General features: G+C 44.2%; 1 protein-coding gene across 1 annotated transcript in view; it reads left to right on the top strand.

The window, feature by feature from the left end:
* TMTC1 (transmembrane O-mannosyltransferase targeting cadherins 1) overlaps nt 1-16,603 on the top strand; it is a 142,958-nt gene extending 126,355 nt beyond the window's left edge. Inside the window, exons 14-20 of the mRNA XM_081212029.1 lie at nt 1,195-1,297; nt 8,325-8,460; nt 9,061-9,205; nt 10,462-10,599; nt 11,515-11,637; nt 12,389-12,466; nt 13,522-16,603. Coding sequence (XP_081068155.1) covers nt 1,195-1,297; nt 8,325-8,460; nt 9,061-9,205; nt 10,462-10,599; nt 11,515-11,637; nt 12,389-12,466; nt 13,522-13,656 — 858 coding nt within the window. The 3' untranslated portion in view covers nt 13,657-16,603. The remainder of the gene's footprint in view (nt 1-1,194; nt 1,298-8,324; nt 8,461-9,060; nt 9,206-10,461; nt 10,600-11,514; nt 11,638-12,388; nt 12,467-13,521) is intronic.
* The last annotated feature ends 1,390 nt before the right edge of the window (nt 16,604-17,993 follow it).

The following is a 17,993-nucleotide window of genomic DNA, read 5'->3' as shown; positions in this document are numbered from 1 at the left end:
CAGCTTCCCCTCTGGAAATTAGGAAACATGTTGTAGCCGACACCAGTACCTGGCTCCTAAACCAGGAACGTTTTGATCTATGTCTGGATTCTTCTCTGATGAGCAACTTAGAAAACTATCTTGGGAAGACTTGCCTTTTCAACCAGGCTTTCCCTGGCCTGTAAGACTGGACCCTGTTTGACATGTCTGCAATGCCTCTATATGCTTTCATGTGTTTTTCTATTGCTGTTTTAGTTGCATTTTTGTTTTAATTGTATATTGTTTAAACTGTACACTGCTTAGAAGTTTTTGAAATACTAAGCTGCATGTAAATGCTTTTAAATAAAACGAATATATTTGCTTGGGATGAGTGAACCCACCCAGTTCCATTCTGCCGAGTTTTCATGGATTGTGAAATGAAATAATTATTTTCTGCCAAAACTCCAGAGAGGTTCACTTAAACCAACAGCCAATTTTCCTTGTGTCCTGAAGACCTTTGTGCCTTGTTAGGACCTAGCAGCTCCCAAAGCTTTCGTCCCTCCTGAAGATTAACAGAAGGCGAATAAATGCTGTAAAATCCTTATATGTACAGATATGCTCAGTTTGCATAATTCACATTCAAAAATCTGAACACAATTAAATGCAAAAGATTTTAGCACATCATATGCCCCCATCTAGAATATATGCAGGTTAGCTGTGAAAATCTCTCCTGTGGCCTCAGATTATTCTCAAGCTCACCATGTGTGATGATGATATCTCACACAGCACCTGCCTGTCTACTTCTTGACCCCGATGAGTGCAGACCCTTTCATGGATATGATTCAGCGTTATGCCTCACAGCGCACTGTTCTTTGAAGTGCAGGCGCAGCTGCCATGCAAGCAGAAAGCGTTTCCCTCTGTTCTTGAGCCTATCTGGGGCAGCGGCAGCATCATGCTCACCTTCAAGCATATCACAGGAGCTTCTGTTCTCATGGGAACATTATGTTTTCATCAGTGCTATTAATGTACTTCAGTCTCTTATATGGCAACCCTGCTCTTTCTCCAAGGAGCTCAGAGCGGCTTGCATAACATTCTCAAGCATTCAGAAGGAAATATCCTGAACCCTTCCCCAATAAGCCCATAAGTATTTCCATGAAAGAAATGTACAAGTAGCCATGAGTAGCAAGGCTGACAGCCCTCCGGGTAACCACGTTTGCTAACTCTTTTTGTGTTAAGGACCAATTAAAAGAAGCAGAGGAAGTGTACCGGGCTGGAATAGAGAACTGTCCTGAGAGCTCCGATCTGCACAATAACTATGGGGTTTTCTTAGTAGACACAGGTAAGTACATACTGCACTGGGGTTATTAGATATATTCTGGTTGAACCAAGAGGACAATTAGTTTAATCTGTGTAATTCAAAGTGCCCAAAAGCGAATGTGCCCATTCTTGTTGCCATCTGTGAAAATGAACCAAAACGTCTCAATTTGTCTTTAGTTAACTTTCGTATGTGTTGAAAAGTTCTTCCCATTTTTGGCAGTTTTGATACCTGCTGCAACCATACCCTAATTATTTCAGAATTGTTCAGCAGCCTTTTGGTCCCCCGTCAGCTGCTGCTTTTTTCTGCATTTACCTTCTTTTCCCTCTTGCCCTCATCTGCCCTCACCTCCCGCTGATTAACGGCAGTGACCAGTCCGGTTTTGACTATGATGTTGCAGTGTTACGTGTGACTTGGTGATGTCACGGACATTTGTAAATGAAGCCACATGGTTCACCACAGTCAGAGAGATTAAATGTCAGGAAGGGTAAATGAGGCCAAGCATAATGAAAGGAGAAGAATTGTAAGAGTGCAATCCTACACCCCACCCTCCAACCTTAACAATGGTGTGTGTATGTGTGTTAGCATAGTCCCTCCCACTCAGCCTGCAACCTGCAGAAAGATGCATAGCTGGTTATCAGGGCATTAAGGTCCTTAAAACCCTAGGTAACTGACAGTGTAAACCTGTGCATGTCTTTTAGAAGAAAGCACCATTGAGTTCAAGGGGGCTTACTCCCAGCCAAGCAATCACATGCACACTTCCCTGGGAGTAAGTTCCATTGAACTCAGTGGGGGCATATTTCTGATTGGCGTGTAAAGGATCACACTGCAAATGAATAAATTCATGAGTCAGCATCTACGTCGGGTGGTCATTGGAAGTGCACTTGGAAGGGTTTGCAATTAGCAGTGATGTCCAGCTGGCAACCTTCCTGGTACGTGCTTGTATTTTCAAGCCAGCAGAGTGTTGTCCGGCTTTCTGTCTGAGCCACCAAAGGGTTGCCTACCATATCCTGATGGTAATGCACTATGACCGCTTTGAAACCATGTATGCTTCGGCCACTTCCCAGGCTTTCCTGCTGCAGCTCAGTGGTGGCTCAGAATTGCTCATCAGCTCCTTGAGGAAGAGTACAGCTGCTACAGAAGAAAACCAGGCTTTGCAGTGGGCTTGTTTTGTCCAAACACAAATGCTGTGACTTGGAAAAGGAAGCATGTATGTTTTCTCAGCAAAGGACTCGTGGCAGAATGCGGAGTCTTTCAGATCCAGCTTCTGTAGCTTCGGTTCCCTCCTTGGCACAAACATAATAGAAGTAGTCACTGCAAATGGCACGTCATACATTGACTTGAATTTGAATAGTGGACCAAGAAAGTAAGCCACTCCTTTTGGCTCTCAGGTTACCCCTTCCAAAGCAGACTTCAGACAATTGCCTGAGCTGTTGACAGGGAAGGTTACATAACTATCTGGGCTCCCAACTGCTGCAGCAAGCATTTCTCAGAGATAAAATAAGGGAGAAGGTGCATATTAACACTTCTGAAAGCCACAGCAGAAAAAGTAAATTTTGGTGATCCTGTTGCCTTTGTATTGTGATGACAGGCACCCTGTGGTAGAAGAACTATCAAATCTTGAGTCCAGCCAGTTTCCCACCATCCAGAGAATATGCTAATGATGGGGTAGCTGTAGGGAAAAGAAATATGCCAGCTTTAACGCTGCTGTATTTCCCCACCCTCAAACCTATTCCTGGGTGGGTTTTGGGGGCAGGATTTGAGGGAATGGGAGAACTTTAGATCCAGCAGATCCAAAACCTCCCCATACACTTTGGAATAATACCGCCTTCTCTGTCTTCCACCCTTATTGTGTTAAAATAAAATTAAAAAATTCAGCCAGTCTGAAACCTAACCCCCGCCTTTCTTTTACTGCAATGAAATGAGCTGTCTTCTATTTTTTGCTAGACAAAAATGTAGGGTAGATGTTTTCTATATATGTATTTTTAATATCCGTACTTTGTTGGGGTTCATTCTATTCTCCTCCTCTTAAGCAGCTTATTGTAGCCTCAGAATAGCCCCTGGACACCAAACAGTGCCAGAGTTGCTTTTCTGTGGTGGGAGGAACTCTTCCTCTTTGCCTTGATCTGCATTCTGCATGAGAGGGCAGGCACCTGCTCCTTGGGCTGCAAGTCTGTTTTCTTCTGCAAAGGTCTTGGATGAGGTCAGGGCAGAGAATCTCAGTGCTTTAAATTCAGAAAAATAAAAAGTAGTTTTCTGAAAAGCCCGCTGGATGCACAGCCTTGCCTCAAGAAGCCTGGATAGGCGATAAAAGGGGCCATTTTTATTCCTTTCACGGACTGTGATTATTAGCACCGTCTCCAAAGTCAGAGGCATAAGAAACACACGGGCGGTTTGAGGAATATGTCTCTCACTCAATTTTGCCCTCATACTGTCATATATCTCCTTGCTCCCACGCTCCCCAAAGACGCTTTTGACAGCACATGGGGAAAGCACAGCAATTAAAAGTGCTGGGGATTGTGACAAATCTTTCTGTTGCCGTCTGAGCTTTCCTGCCAGCGGAGGTGACTGAGAGGCCTGTCACTGTCAACCCCGACTCTTCCGAAACCGCAAGTTAAGGCATCGGGATGAAATGCTTACAATAATATGAAGCTTTAACTAGCTTAACTGTGGCTCAGCCAGGAACATTTTAATTTGCTTTCAGAAGCTGCTCAGGTTTAACTTGCTCCTTGAACTCCAAACACTTGGTAATTCTTTTGTACATTCCTCTTGTTACATGGATTCAGTATTCAGATGGATTGTATAAGAGATACTCTTGATGAGTCCACACTTAACTTTGCTCTGCATTTCTAGCCATTTCCCGGTCAGTGTCCAAGTGCTTTTGTTTGTTTTGGTTTGCCCCTTACTTTTCCCCCAGGTAAGGCCACTCTTTAATGCAGAATCGGAGCAAACAGCCTAACCCTACCTTGCAGGGCTGTTGTTTTAAATGAGGAGGGGGGATAACCATGTAATTCCACTTTGAGCTCCTTTGAGATAAAGGTGGAATATAAGCACAATGAATAAATAAAAATAAAACAAGTAAAGTCGAAGTGGCTTGCAAAGACAGTGGTCTTCTACCAGTGTGCCGTGGCACCCTGGGGTGCCTTGAATGATAGTCAGGGGTGCTGTGGGCAACACTGGCCCCTGTCACTCTTTCCTTCCCTCCTCCTTCTGATTCCCTCTCGCGTCTCTGCCTCCCAAAGGCTTGCACAACTGATTGTTGCAGCAGCCCTGGGTACAAGCTTCCCAGGCAAATGGTGCCTCTGGGGCTGGACAGGGGGTGCTTCCCAGGCCCCTGTGGGGCAATGTGAAGAAGCACCTCTCTTTGGGGAGGGGGCAGTTCAGAGACCAGGGGCGGCAGCGGCGGCTTCCCAGAGAAGTCCCAAGGAGAGGGGATAAGAGGGAGGCTGAGGGAGCACACCACAAGGGAGAGTGCTTGGAAAGGGGTGAGGGGCAGCTGGCTCTGCAGGCAAAGGGTGACATAATTGGGCTCCTCAGCCCCACAGGGGTGCCACAGAAAGAATGTAGTTGGTCAAGGGAGCCGTGGACTCAAAAAGGATGAAAACCTCTGGGCTAAGACATTTAGAGGTTTATAATCAAAACCAGAACCACAGTTCATATCCTGAAAGCTATAGAACACCAACACAGGTACAAGAGGCACAGACGGCATTTCTTCCTAGCACTCTTGCCAAGAGGCAAGACACTTCGTCCTGTAACCATTGCAGCTTCAGAGTGGTATTCAGTGCTGTCCCTACTCAAAATAGACCCATTGATGTTAATCAACACGACTAGCTTAAGTTAATTAATTTCAATGGGTCTTCTCTGTACAGGACTAGCATTGAAGGTACCCACAAAGGGGAGCCCAAGGTAGAGTTCATTACAGTCGTCTAAATTGGCCTGGATAGCTCACTTGATTAGAGCGTAGTGCTGATAACGCCAAGGTTGAGATTTCATACCCATGTGGGACAGCTGCATATTCTTGTGTAGCAGAGTGTTGGACTAGTGTTTCGCAAACTTGAGTCTCCAGCTGTTGTTGGGACCACAACTCCCATCATCCCTAGCTAGCAGGACCAGCAGTCAGGTATGATGGGAGTTGTGGTCCCAACAACAGCTGGAGACTCAAGTTTGCGAAACACTGGATTAGATGATCCTTCAGGGTCCCTTCCAACTTTATAATTCTGTGATTCTATTGCTGTGAGAGATGTGAGTTTGCAGTGAATAAAACAGCTGAAGGGTCTTGAATCACTGTAAATATGCTTTCGCCTTGAGGGCATGACTGAAAGTTTCAAATAAAGTGAAATTAACAAGAGGGCCCCCCCCTTTTATTTTACAATTCTTAAACATTGGTTATTTTTAACCTTGACGTATTTATTTGCATTTCACATGCAGATTATGTATGCATACTGCTGTGGAAGATGTTTCCATGTGACAGGCAGTGGATTCATGTACAAAATTTATCTTAAATAGCTGTTTGCTTCCCAAGGCTAGCAATCTGTCACTTTTCTGCAGGATGAAATTAACATCAACACATCGGTTGTGGGTTGTTGGCCTTTTTTTAAGCATAAGACACTGATGAATGATACTACTTAATCAGTTTACACACAGCTTGAGCGCTCTCTTGCTCTCTTCTTCTCTGCTGTAATGGATTTCTCCAAAATTTCATCTGTCACGTCTGTCCATGAAAAATACAGTCGAGCAGCTCCATCCTGTGGCGATGCATAAATACAGTCTTAGGTTTTGCCACTAAAGGACACTTTAGACCAAACCAATCTATTTATTGATAGAAGGAATAAAATACCTGTAACTGTGCTGTTTTGTTTTTTCCTATTTAATGTTAGTGTCTTTTTTAAAAAAGCTTTTCTTGCAAGCTGCTTTTGGCATCGTTAGAGGAGCAGGTTATACTTTTTATTTACATCATAAATAAAGACCACCTCTGCCAAGTGCAGATGGTTACCTTGAGCAAGTAATTTCCAACCGCAACTTCCATGAACAATGCATTCCCCCCCCCCCAAATCAGCCCTATGGGGTCAGTTAGGCTGGCTTCTGTGGTGTAGTGATTAGGGATACTGCACTTAAGTCTCAGGTTCAAATCCCCACTCTTCTATGACAGCTCTTCTCTTTTCATGGAGGAGAGGGCTATCAGTGGCTACTAGCCACGAAGGCTATGGCCTACCTCCACCGTTGGAGGCAGCAATGCTTCCGAATACCAGCTGCTGGAAACCACAGGAGGGAAGAGAGCTCTTGTGTTCATGTTCTGTTGGCTGGTTTCCCATAGGCATCTGCTTGGCCACTTGAGAACGGGCTATTGGCCTTCTCCAGCAGGCTATTCTGAAGGTTCTTAAGTTGAACTGGGTAACCTTGGACTAATCAGCATCTCTCCGCCTAACCTCTCTCACATAGTTGTTGTTAAAATAAAAAAATTCCTTCCAGTAGCACCTTAAAGACCAACTAAGTTAGTTCTTGGTATGAGCTTTCGTGTGCATGCACACTGTGTATCTGAAGAAGTGTGCATGCACACGAAAGCTCATACCAAGAACTAACTTAGTTGGTCTTTAAGGTGCTACTGGAAGGAATTTTTTTATTTTGACTATGGCAGACCAACACGGCTACCTATCTGTAACTGGAACCATAGTTGTTGTTGTGAGGATAAATATGTTTGTGTGTATTTAGAGAATCTTTGTATATGAGTATTCTTTGGGTTTGGTCAGTCAACCAGCTACAAATCCACCTAACAGTTACCTCGTTCAACCCACATTTTACCAGCTTCCTCATGAGAATATCATGGGGGACTTTGTCAAATGCCTTACTGAAATCAAGATACACTACAGTGGTGCCTCGCAAGACAAATGCCTCGCAAGACGAAAAACCCGCTAGACGAAAGGGTTTTCCGTTTTTTGATGCGCTTCGCAAGACGAATTTCCCTATGGGCTTGCTTCACAAGACGAAAACGTCTTGCAAGTCTTGCGATTTTTTTTCCGCTCCCCCCTTTTTCTAAGCCGCTAAGCCTCTAATAGCCTTTTAGCCGCTAAGCCGCTAAGCCTTTAATAGCCGCTAATCTGCTAAGCCGCTAATGGGGTTGCTTCGCAAGATGAAAAAACCGCTAGACGAAGAGACTCACGGAACGGATTATTTTCGTCTTGCGAGGCACCACTGTATGTCCACAGCATTTCCCTGATCTACCAAGTTTGTAATTCCATCAGAAAAAGAAATCAGATTGGTCTGGCGGGACTTATTTTTGAGAAACCCATGCTGGATCTTAGTAATTACAGCATCCTTTTCTAAATGCTCACAGACCAACTGTTGAATTATCTGTTCTAGGACCTTCCCTAATATTGATGTCAAGCTCACTGGTCGGTAGTTGTCTGGGTCTTCCTTTTTCATCTTTTTGAAGGTGGGGACATTTGCCCACCTCCAGTCTGTAGGGACCTCGCTTGTTCTCCAAGAATTCTCAAAGATAATAGACAAAGGCTGTAAAATTACACCCGGAAGCTCCTTTAGTACCCTTGGATGCAGCTCATCAGGCCCTGGAGATTTGAATTTAAAGTAGCTAGGTGTTCCCTTACTACCTCTTTTCCTATCTTGGGCTTCAGCTCTCTCCTTACATCATTTATTCTCTTATCACCAGGTTGGGCATCACTTTCCTTTTGGGTGAAGACAGAGGCAAAGTAGGTGTTGAGTAGTTCCGCCTTTTCTCTGTCACCCAATAGCATTTCTCCGTGTTCTCCACGCAGCTCTTCAGCTCCCTGCCCAGTGTCTCATAGTCCCTTGCTATGTGTTGAAGGCTATGTGTGGCATCCTGGTTGCCTTGGAGGAAAGGTGGGTTTAAAACATTATACAAATAATGCAAGATATTAAGGTGACCTAGGGTTGAAGAAGACAGTTTTTCAGACTCTTCTTGAAGGTGTGGTTGGTTTTCATATGCATTCCCAAATACATGAGCACGAACAGAATCCATAATAGCTTTGCAGGATATGTAAAGAGAAGCCATAACCAAACCCTCTTTATTTCCTAGGATCTCCAGAGACTGCAGTTTCCCACTACCAGAAGGCCATTCAGCTTAGCCCCAATCATCATGTGGCCATGGTGAACCTCGGCAGGCTGTACCGCTCCTTGGGGCAGAACAAAGATGCTGAAACTTGGTACAAACGGTAAGGCAAGGCAGGATGGGGTATGTGCCACTTTATAGTGTCAAATTCCTTTCTTGGGGCTCAAGGCGTCTAATTGTAAGAAATCCCAGATATGTACAAAGGAAAATGTAAATGCCAATTTTCTGAACAAATGATGTAAGTGATCACTTCATAATGCACTTGGATCATGCCATTTATTGCAGCTGTACTAATTTGGGTTATTTCCTGAAATGCAGAATAATGTTGCCATGGAAGTAAAGCCACAAGGAAGGCATCAGTAGGCGAGGGGAGTAGAGATTATGATGATAGAAGGAAGGGCAGGGGGAAGACTGGAGGAAATATCCTCCCTGCCCCCGATGGCAGAAAGCCTTGTTGTGAACCTTAGGAAGGGCTGTAGCTCAGTAGGAGAACATCTGCCTTGCATGCAGAAGGTCTCAAGCTCAATCCCAATGGTATAGACAATATTGAGCTAGGAGAACCAATTGTCTAACTCTGTATAAGGCAGCATCCTATATAACTGCTTGTGTATTTGTTTTGGAGCCTAACAGCAGGCACATTTCAACCCATGCTATTTGCTTCCTTGTTTCCACTGCTCCCCTCCTTTTGGTTGCCAACATTTAGGGCACTGAAAGTAGCACGGAAGGCTGAAATCTTGTCTCCTCTTGGAGCTCTGTATTATAACACAGGGAGATATGAAGACGCCTTAAAGGTGTACAGGGAAGCTGCAGCACTTCAACCATCCAACAAGGAGACTCGGCTGGCTCTGGTGAGTGTGTGTGTGGCAGAGGAGGGGGAGTTATATCATACTGACCATTGGAACCATAGCAAGGGCAACTGTCTTTCCATGTCAAAGGAACAGTTCCTCTACTCCTGACTCTGTGAAGGTTGAATTATGAGAATGAGCCACCCCTAAGCCTTGGGTTTGCACACTCCCACTTTTCTTCTATGAAGAAGAGTTTGAAGACTCCTACTTCTGTTTTCAGTTAAGCACTGCTTGCTGTGTCATTCAAACACCACAGACTGTGGCTAATAGTCACTATGGTTTGTTGAAACAAGGCAACTTCAAACTATAGCTTAAGAAGTTAGCTTGTTTCAACAAACCATAGTTAAAATTAACCACAGCTTATGGTTTGGATGTAATATTAAACTGTGGTCATTCTAGCAAAAATGCAAGCTTCTGATTTCTTCCTTGCAGCCATGCTGAAAGAGGAATGTGGAAGGAGTATATAAGTCCACGTTTCCCAAAGCTGATGTTGAGAAGTGATCTGACTGCAGTTATCAATGCCCTGGCAGCAGCTAGTAATGCTGGTACTTAGAGATCTTGACTGGCTGCCAGTTTGCTTCTGGGCTCAATTCAAAGTGCTGGTATTAGCCTTTTAAAGTTCTAAATGGGCTAAGACCAGAGCATTTGAAAAATGGCCTGCTCCCATATAAACCAGCCAGGGGTTCAGATTATTATCATCCAGCTCTGGTGCCCACCCTCTGAGTTGAGGTGTGTGGCTTTTTCCACGGTAACATCTCATCCAGTGAGGTTCCAGTGTTGCAATGCTCACTCACTGGAAAGTCACCCCTCTTTTTTAAAAAAGATTTTTTAAAATTAAAGTAAACATTTATTCAAAAGTTGCAATGCAGCTTTGTCCGCTGCCATAATATCACAAAATGATCACTCCACTCCTCAATCCCACATCACTGTCACGTTGGGTCGCCAAATATCCTCAGTAGGAACCCAACTGCCAATCTGGTTGGCTGGACATTTTCAATAAATATATCCCCTCCACAGACACCTCTGTGGTGATGATAGCATCCTGTTCTTCTTCAGTAAAAGAGAAAAAGGGAGACAGATCATGTCAGAGGTATCTTTTTGGGAGATGCCTTGATTAGTTGCTATCGGTATGTGAGGCGTTCTGATAGAATTGGAAAGTCATCCTATAAACTCCTGTGGTGACACAGAATGCTTGTAAATATGAGGTCCTCCAATCAGGACACCTTTTATGGTTTGTTTGTTTGTTTGTTTGTTTGTAGGCTCAAGTTTTAGCAATGATGGGGCAAACCAAGGAAGCAGAACAAATGACCAATCATATTGTGACTGAGGAGGCAGAATGCCTGGAGTGCTACCGCCTTTTGTCAGCCATCTACAGCAAGCAAGAGAACTACAACAAGGTAGGAATGCTGCTCTGGTGGGAAATCTTCCAGTCAAAGCACTTGGTTAGGAGATCAGCCTTTGTCCACCCATCAGGTGGAGTTAGACCTAAAACGATGCATAGCAATAACCTTTAAGCCAACCCAGACACCATGTGGCTTTGTGCATGTATTGTCACTGAGTGTTAAGATCTCAGCTTGGGTCTAAGAACCGTTTGCAGAAGAAAGCTGCTGGAATGAGATTTTCCCTTCCCCTACTTCCTTCAGCAATCTCAAGAAGCCTCTCCAGATGTTCAGGAGACCCTCCTCAACTCTGTCTAGTAACTCTGCCTAGTTTGATGTAATTCTACCCTCTCCCATCAACCTCCCATCAACTGCCAGTCTCACCCAGTAGGGTCTCCTGATTCTCAGAAGAGACTTCTGGAGAAGTAGAGGAGAGACTCCATTTTCCAACTTCCTTCAGCAAGTGGTACTGAGGATCCAACTGCCGGTGAAATGTTAGTTTTCTTGCCAGAAAAAAAAATGGCAAAAAGTAGCTACACAAATTGCCTGATAAGTACTGTAGCAAAGGGAAAGGTTGTATGTCCAATAACAAAAATATTGGTGCTTTCAGTATGAAGTAGGGATGTTTTCCTCAGTGTTAAAAGGGGACAGGAACATCAAGGTACAGACTACTGACAAAATATTATGAAGTCTGCAAAAGCATTTTCACCCATGTTCACCTCTGACTTTGGGTCTGTTCCACACATTATGGAGGAGCAAAACCAATTTTGTGACCGGCTGGACACTTGTCAGAAAACCCCAGCCAGTTCTGGTTCTCTGATGAGAATACCTGTATGATACAAATGGGTCTCATTCACACATTACATGTGTTTAAATATTATAGGAGTTCTGCTCAAATGACCCATATTTATCATTGTTTGTATGTTTGTTCAGGCGCTTGAAGCCATAGACAAAGCTCTACAGCTGAAACCAAAGGACCCCAAAGTCATATCAGAACTCTTTTTCACTAAAGGAAACCAGCTAAGAGAACAAAATCACCTGGACAAAGCTTTTGAGGTAAGTATAATAATAATAATAATAATAATAATAATAATAATAATAATAATAATAATAATAATAATAATTAAAAGACACATGGCTGTCTTAACTCACCAGCCACCTGTTTCATTTAATGTAGCACACAGCTCTTCAGATTGGTTAGATTGGTTGGTATACATTCAAGTGGGCCCCCACACAGCTGAGGATGATGAGGCAAATGGGGTGCCCCATGAAGAAGGCACTTTAGGAATCTTGTATCCCTGCTCCCCCAGTTCGGTGCCCTGAAACTGCTGCTCGATTTATGTGGCAAAGGGTGAAGCCAGAGATGCAGGCAGACATCCTGTAAATCTGGTCTGTTTAAGATTCAGCACTGTGTGTCCTCGTTCCTGTGATCAAGCACGTGTTTTATTACCCAGTCTTCTGGAGGAATGTTGCTGACACTCCTTTCTGAAATCTCTATGATTCATAATGCTCTCCTCCAAGTCAGTGCAAGCATTATAACCTCCCGAGGTTCTACTTTGCAATCTGTGCCCCTGCCTCCCCCACCTGCTCTCCCAAGAAATAGCTTTTCGGAGCCTTAACAGAATGATACCATCCTATTGTAAGCACCTAAGACTGTGAAGCAGTTTTTGAAATCACTTGTAGCTCTGAGGAGATTTCAGAAAGGCATGTTAGTGACGTTCCTTTACTGGCCTCTCATGAGATTTCCACACTGCGGGCAGGATTGTTCCAACATTTGGGCTTTGTTTTGTTTTTCATGTTAATTTAGAGCTATAAAGTTGCTGTAGACTTCAACCCAGAACAAGCACAAGCCTGGATGAACATGGGGGGGATTGAGCATATCAAGGTAAGAAGATTCGCAAGCTCTGCCAATGGAAGTGGTCCTTTGCTGAGGAACAAAGAAGGGCAGAAAGTGATTCAGAGATAACTAGGCAGGGTTAAGATAGGAGTCGGAGGTTCATCAAATCACTCATTTTGGCATATATATTAGAATATTCTATTCAGAGTGTACTTTGATGGTATAAGGCTCAGAAGGGGTTGAGTAAAAAGGTAAAGGGACCCCTGACCATTAGGTCCAGTCGTGACCGACTCTGGGGTTGCGGCGCTCATCTCGCTTTATTGACCGAGGGAGCCGACGTACAGCTTCTGGGTCATGTGGCCAGCATGACTAAGCCACTTCTGGCGAACCAGAGCAGCGCACGGAAACACCGTTGCAGGGAAACTAGGTTGGCAGGAGCTGGGACAGAGCAACGGGAGCTCACCCCGTCACGGGGATTCGAACTGACGACCTTCTGATCGGCAAGCCCTAGGCTCTGTGGTTTAACCCACAGTGCCACCCGCGCTCCCTAGGGGTTGAGTAAGTCCCTGCAAAAAGGATGTGGTGTGGAGGGGGGCAAGCCAGCAGTGGGGGACTTACCCCTATTCCAAACTCCTTTCAGTTTGATCACAGGACCTAGAAACTCAACAGAAGTTAATCTGGCAAAAATGTGTTAAGCTGAACTATTTTAAAGGCTTGTATTCCATCTGCCAGGCTCAGGCTGGCTTAGTTTACAGCAGCCCTGCTCCTGAAAGGAGTTTGGAATTGGGGAAAATTACACTTGCATAATTTACCCAAGCGTAAATTACACTGGCTTTCTATAGCGCAGATTCCTCTGCCCAACAACCGCCTGAGACATAGGTCTGCGTAGTTCCTACTTTGTTGATCTGAACCAGGGACAGAGTTTGGTGTCTTGGCCACTAGGCTACATGCCTTCACTATTGCACAATTCCATGCTGGTTCTGTCAGCACATTTGTAGCTATTGGCGTGTGAGACTAGGACAGGGCTGTTAGGAATGGCATTTCAGCAACAGCAGCTTTGCAACGGGTGCTATGATTTCTTCCTTCCTCCTTTCCTTCTGCAGGGCAACTACATCATGGCACGTGGCTATTATAAGAAAGCTTTGCAGCTGGTTCCAAACAGCAAGCTTCTGAAAGAGAATCTGGCTAAACTGGATCGCTTGGAGAAACGGCTGCAGGAAGTTCAAGAGAGGGGATAAAAATGAAAAATGAGGGACAGCCAGTGGAGTGCAATGTCTCCTGGAGATGAGTGGAAACTGTGGAAGCCCTGAAGCCCACACAAGACAGAAGTGAACTGAAAGGACATAGCAGGGAGGCAGTGGTGACCCAGACTACGAAGGGTGCACATGGGAAGCATGTTGGAGTCGCCAGAAAGCTATGGGGAGTCCTGCTGCTTCTCTCTGGATGAGCCGAAGGATGGGCGAAAAGCTCATCGTAATCCAGAATTATATTTGGGTTTGCCTCATGCTACTTTCCATTAGTGCTGACAGTAGATAATGCTTATATAACGTCCATGTCTCTCACTTGTTAAAAATCATCATCATCATCATCATCATCAAGCACTGGGATGATTATGAGAAGTGAAACAGTGGCCTGATTCAGCAAGGAACGGAGGAGGTAGCCCCCACCATTCAGTCTTGATATAAAGAATATTTTACCATAGAGGCCTACCAAAGCCAGGCACCTGATTGGCCAAGAAGATAGTGGGCAGCAGCCAAAGAGGTAAAGAAATAGCAGCCTCCTTCTAGGCCCCAATAGGGATTTTGGTTGCATTTCCCGGAAAGCAGTTCTCCATCACCCAAAGAGGAGGGTGGGTGCAACTAGCTCTCAGCTGAATATTTCGATCATGAGGGCAGTTGCAGAAGAAGAAGTCACTCATATGAAAAGTCTTTTTCATTGCAGTTTGTACTGAAGCTCTCACACAGTGTTAGAAGTTTAGTAGCTCTGCTTTTCTTCGATCCGAATAACAGGGTGGTTGCTGTTTTTGTAGAGAATGAAAGTGCCAGATGGGGGAACGGAGAGAAACAGCTCTGGAAAACCCCCGTCATATGGCCTATTCCCATATCAATGATATTAGGGTCCCAAGTTGCTCTTGAACCCATGCACACTGGGTTCCCCCCAAAAAATCATAGACCCTTGTTTTGCCTCAGAGGTTGACCTCAGGAGCTCTCCTGAGTTTTCAGGACAGCTTGTAAGGTAGTGGCACAACAGGTTGTTGGGAGTATATGGGAAGCTGCCTTATACTGAGTCAGACCAGTATTGCCTACACTGACTGGCAGCAGCTCTCCATGGTTTCAGACGGGGGACATTCCCAGTCCTACCTGGAGATGGCGAGGGTTGAACCTGTCTGTGTGCAAAGCCAATGAACTGAACTTCCTCCAAAGGAGGAAGGAAGGAAGGCCTTAGAAGGTCCACTAAGTGCACACCAGTGGCTCTTTGGATCTCAGCGGAAGACAGAGAGGATGGGATCATTTTCCAATGGTCTTTGGACTTGATTTGTGCATGAGGCACAGGGGAGTGAGTGAAGAAAGGGATTTTGAGGCCTATTCTGCCCACCTCCATCTGGAGATTCTCTTTCTCCCACTGAATAAAAAATGAGATAAAAGATAAATATGGTAGAGAAGAAGGAAGCTCACAGGGATTGGGTGTTTATTTTTGAGCGTTATTTATTTAACTTTTCTCTGCAGCATAAGTGATATCTTTCACTACTGGGAATGTAGCTAAAATTGTGGATGTTGCTCTTATTTTTATGAAGCCAGAGAAGGTAGCAAACACAGAGGGGGAATGTATGTGAATAGTTGTTAATATTTCTAGCCTATAAAGGGTGGCCAACATGGTGGTCTCCAGATTTTGCTGGACTGCAACTCCCATCGGGCCCACCCAGTATGGCCATTGGTCGGAGATGACAGGATTTGTAGTCCAACAGCGTCTGAAGGGCACCACATTGGTGACCCCCTCTTCAGAGCATATTTCAGATGCCTCAGAGCGCTAAAGATTCTTGTCTTCTCAATCCTTGTTTACTCCATTGATTGAATGAAGTTAAATCCTACTAAGACGAGGATTCCGCATGCTCAATAAAGAGCTCAGACGTCGTGTGCATTGATGGGGTTCATGACGTCGAGGGAAGAGGCCCTCCGTCAGCAAGACCTCTGCTATGCGAACAAGTCTGCAGCCAAGAAACAGGCAGCGAACGCTTTACTAAAACACAAAGCGCGGTAGTCCAACTTGTCCCTACCTCTTGCTAGACATTGGCCTCAATGAGGATTGTGTCTGTTTTGTTTTAGAGTTTCTGTCAAACAAATACTGATGACTGTTTACCAGTTAATAATTTAATTGTGATATGCATGTAACTACTTTCTGCGCCCCTTGTTTGGTAATTTACCACACTTTGCGGAATCTGGAGAATGGCAGGTGCTCATCATTTGGCAGGACAATACCTTCCCTCCACATATGCACTATTTGGTGGCTGCTGGTTGCCAGTACTTAATCACTGTTGTCTGCAAAAGGGCAGCTTGGGAAACTTTGGCAGAAATTGTTAAATGCCTCACGGCATTCTAGAGTGGCAAAGGAGGTGGACCTCAATATCTTTATTGAAAAAAAAATCATTACTCTGAGTGGCCTTAATAATTAGATAGTGTGCCCCAGTGGGTTGAGAGTTTGGAGGCCTGGGTTCAGGTCCCACTTCTGCTATGGACTTGGGCAAGTCATTGTGTGTTAGCTCCCATTCCCCATCTGTGAAATGTGTATAGTGCTTACTTATTACATGTGGTTGTTGTGACGGCAAATGCAGCAAGCCACTTCACAAGTTAAGAATTCTGAAAAGAGCAGATATGATGGAGCATCAAGAGATGCAGAATTAGGTTTAAAGATTTACTAGTAAATGTCCCTTTGCTTGCTTAAATTCTTTGTACCACCCTGAGCTTTCAGGGTGGGGCATAAATCTAGAGGGGTTTGGGGGTGGGAATAGTTTTCCAGCAGTTAATTTTGGGCCTCAAGGCAGCTGAACTTGGTTAACTTATATCTAAGGTCCATTTTATCACCTGCTTTTTTTTAGCATGCCTTTAAATGTTGTTGTTCTTGGCAAAGCGTTTAAGCCCAATGATTATAGATATTCCCAGTAAAACTATTGTGGGAAACACGATACAATCCAGCATGAAGTTCTGTTGAACAAACCCCATTGAAATGAACAACTCATTGGTAGATTGTGCACTTAGGCTCTGATCCAACTTGTGTTGGACAGATTTCTCATGCATCTGCATGAACTTTACTCCCATTGCTGCGATGCCTGGGGGAGACAGGAATACAATTTTTAAATGTGCTTGTATCAGTCATTTAAATTGATTGACAGGCATGGAGAAATATGGATTTACAATCACCTTTCAACCTTCCTGGGGGGGGGGGGGGGTTATCACCTGTGAACTGATGCAATCTAGTTGACATGCATTTTTAATCCTCTGCCTACCTTTTTCTCTCTCTCTCGAATTAAACACAGTTGGGATGTGTTTTTCACATTCTTATCTCTCCTCTCTGCACCAAAGCGCGGGAGAAGCGTTGTCAGTTTCATCCATAAATATTTATTGCACTACCCCCACCTGTGTTCTACGGAGAAATTGATACTGGAGTGGGGGATGGGGAATGCTTATCAATCTCATGAATGCATATTTTCTTCACTGTCCCTGCCTTCTCTGCTTTCCAATGAAACTGACATAGTTGCGGACTTATTTTTCTCTAATGCCGGCCCTTTCCCCTGCCTCCAGGCTATGGCTGAAGAGAGGGTAAGTTTCTGTTTTTCCTTTAGGAAAGCATATATGTACATGCAGCACACACTAATTACTTCAATAAGGGAGAAGGAAAGAAAAACTGACAAGGCAACTTTACAATTTCACTAGAGAATGGGTGGTAGAAAGTATGGTAAAGAAGAAAAAAGTGGTATGGAAAACGACAAGAATTTGTGTTTGATGATATCCCAGTATAGTTGCAGGGCAATCTACATAGATTTGCAATTGGACTAGCTGGTTGGGGAAGGGTTGCAGTGACATTTAAAAACCATCAGAGCATAACTTGTGAAAGGTAAGATTTGCATTAGCTGGAGTGAGAGAAAAATCCAGAGTGAAAATTAAAATCTCTTTCCCCACTGATAATTAAAATGCACTTGGCATAAGGTGTGACTACAGCCCACTGAAAACAACAGAACAAGTTGTGCCTAACTTATGATTTGCTCACTGCAGCTAGACCTGGACCATAGTCTTTGGAGACCTACAGTGCCACAAATGTATAATATTTCATTTTCAAGCATCCATACGCTACAGTGCAATTCTATACATTTCTACTCTGTTGTTAGTCTCACTGAGCAGACCCAGGTGAGTGAGTATGGGATTGCAGCCTTCATAGCTTTCCCTGTAAGCCAATACTTCTTGATAATACTTAGAAACCTAATTGTAACATATCTGAGGACTGAAAGACAAGAAGACATTAGATTTGTAAAACAAGATAAGCAGTGCTTTTTTTCCTGGGGGGACGCATACCCCTAAACATT

Source organism: Podarcis bocagei (genome assembly GCF_964188305.1).
Source record: "Podarcis bocagei genome assembly, chromosome: 10".
Classification (NCBI taxonomy): Eukaryota; Metazoa; Chordata; class Lepidosauria; order Squamata; family Lacertidae; genus Podarcis; species Podarcis bocagei.
The sequence above is the reverse complement of the archived record's forward strand: the minus strand, read 5'-3'. Positions and strand labels throughout refer to the sequence as shown.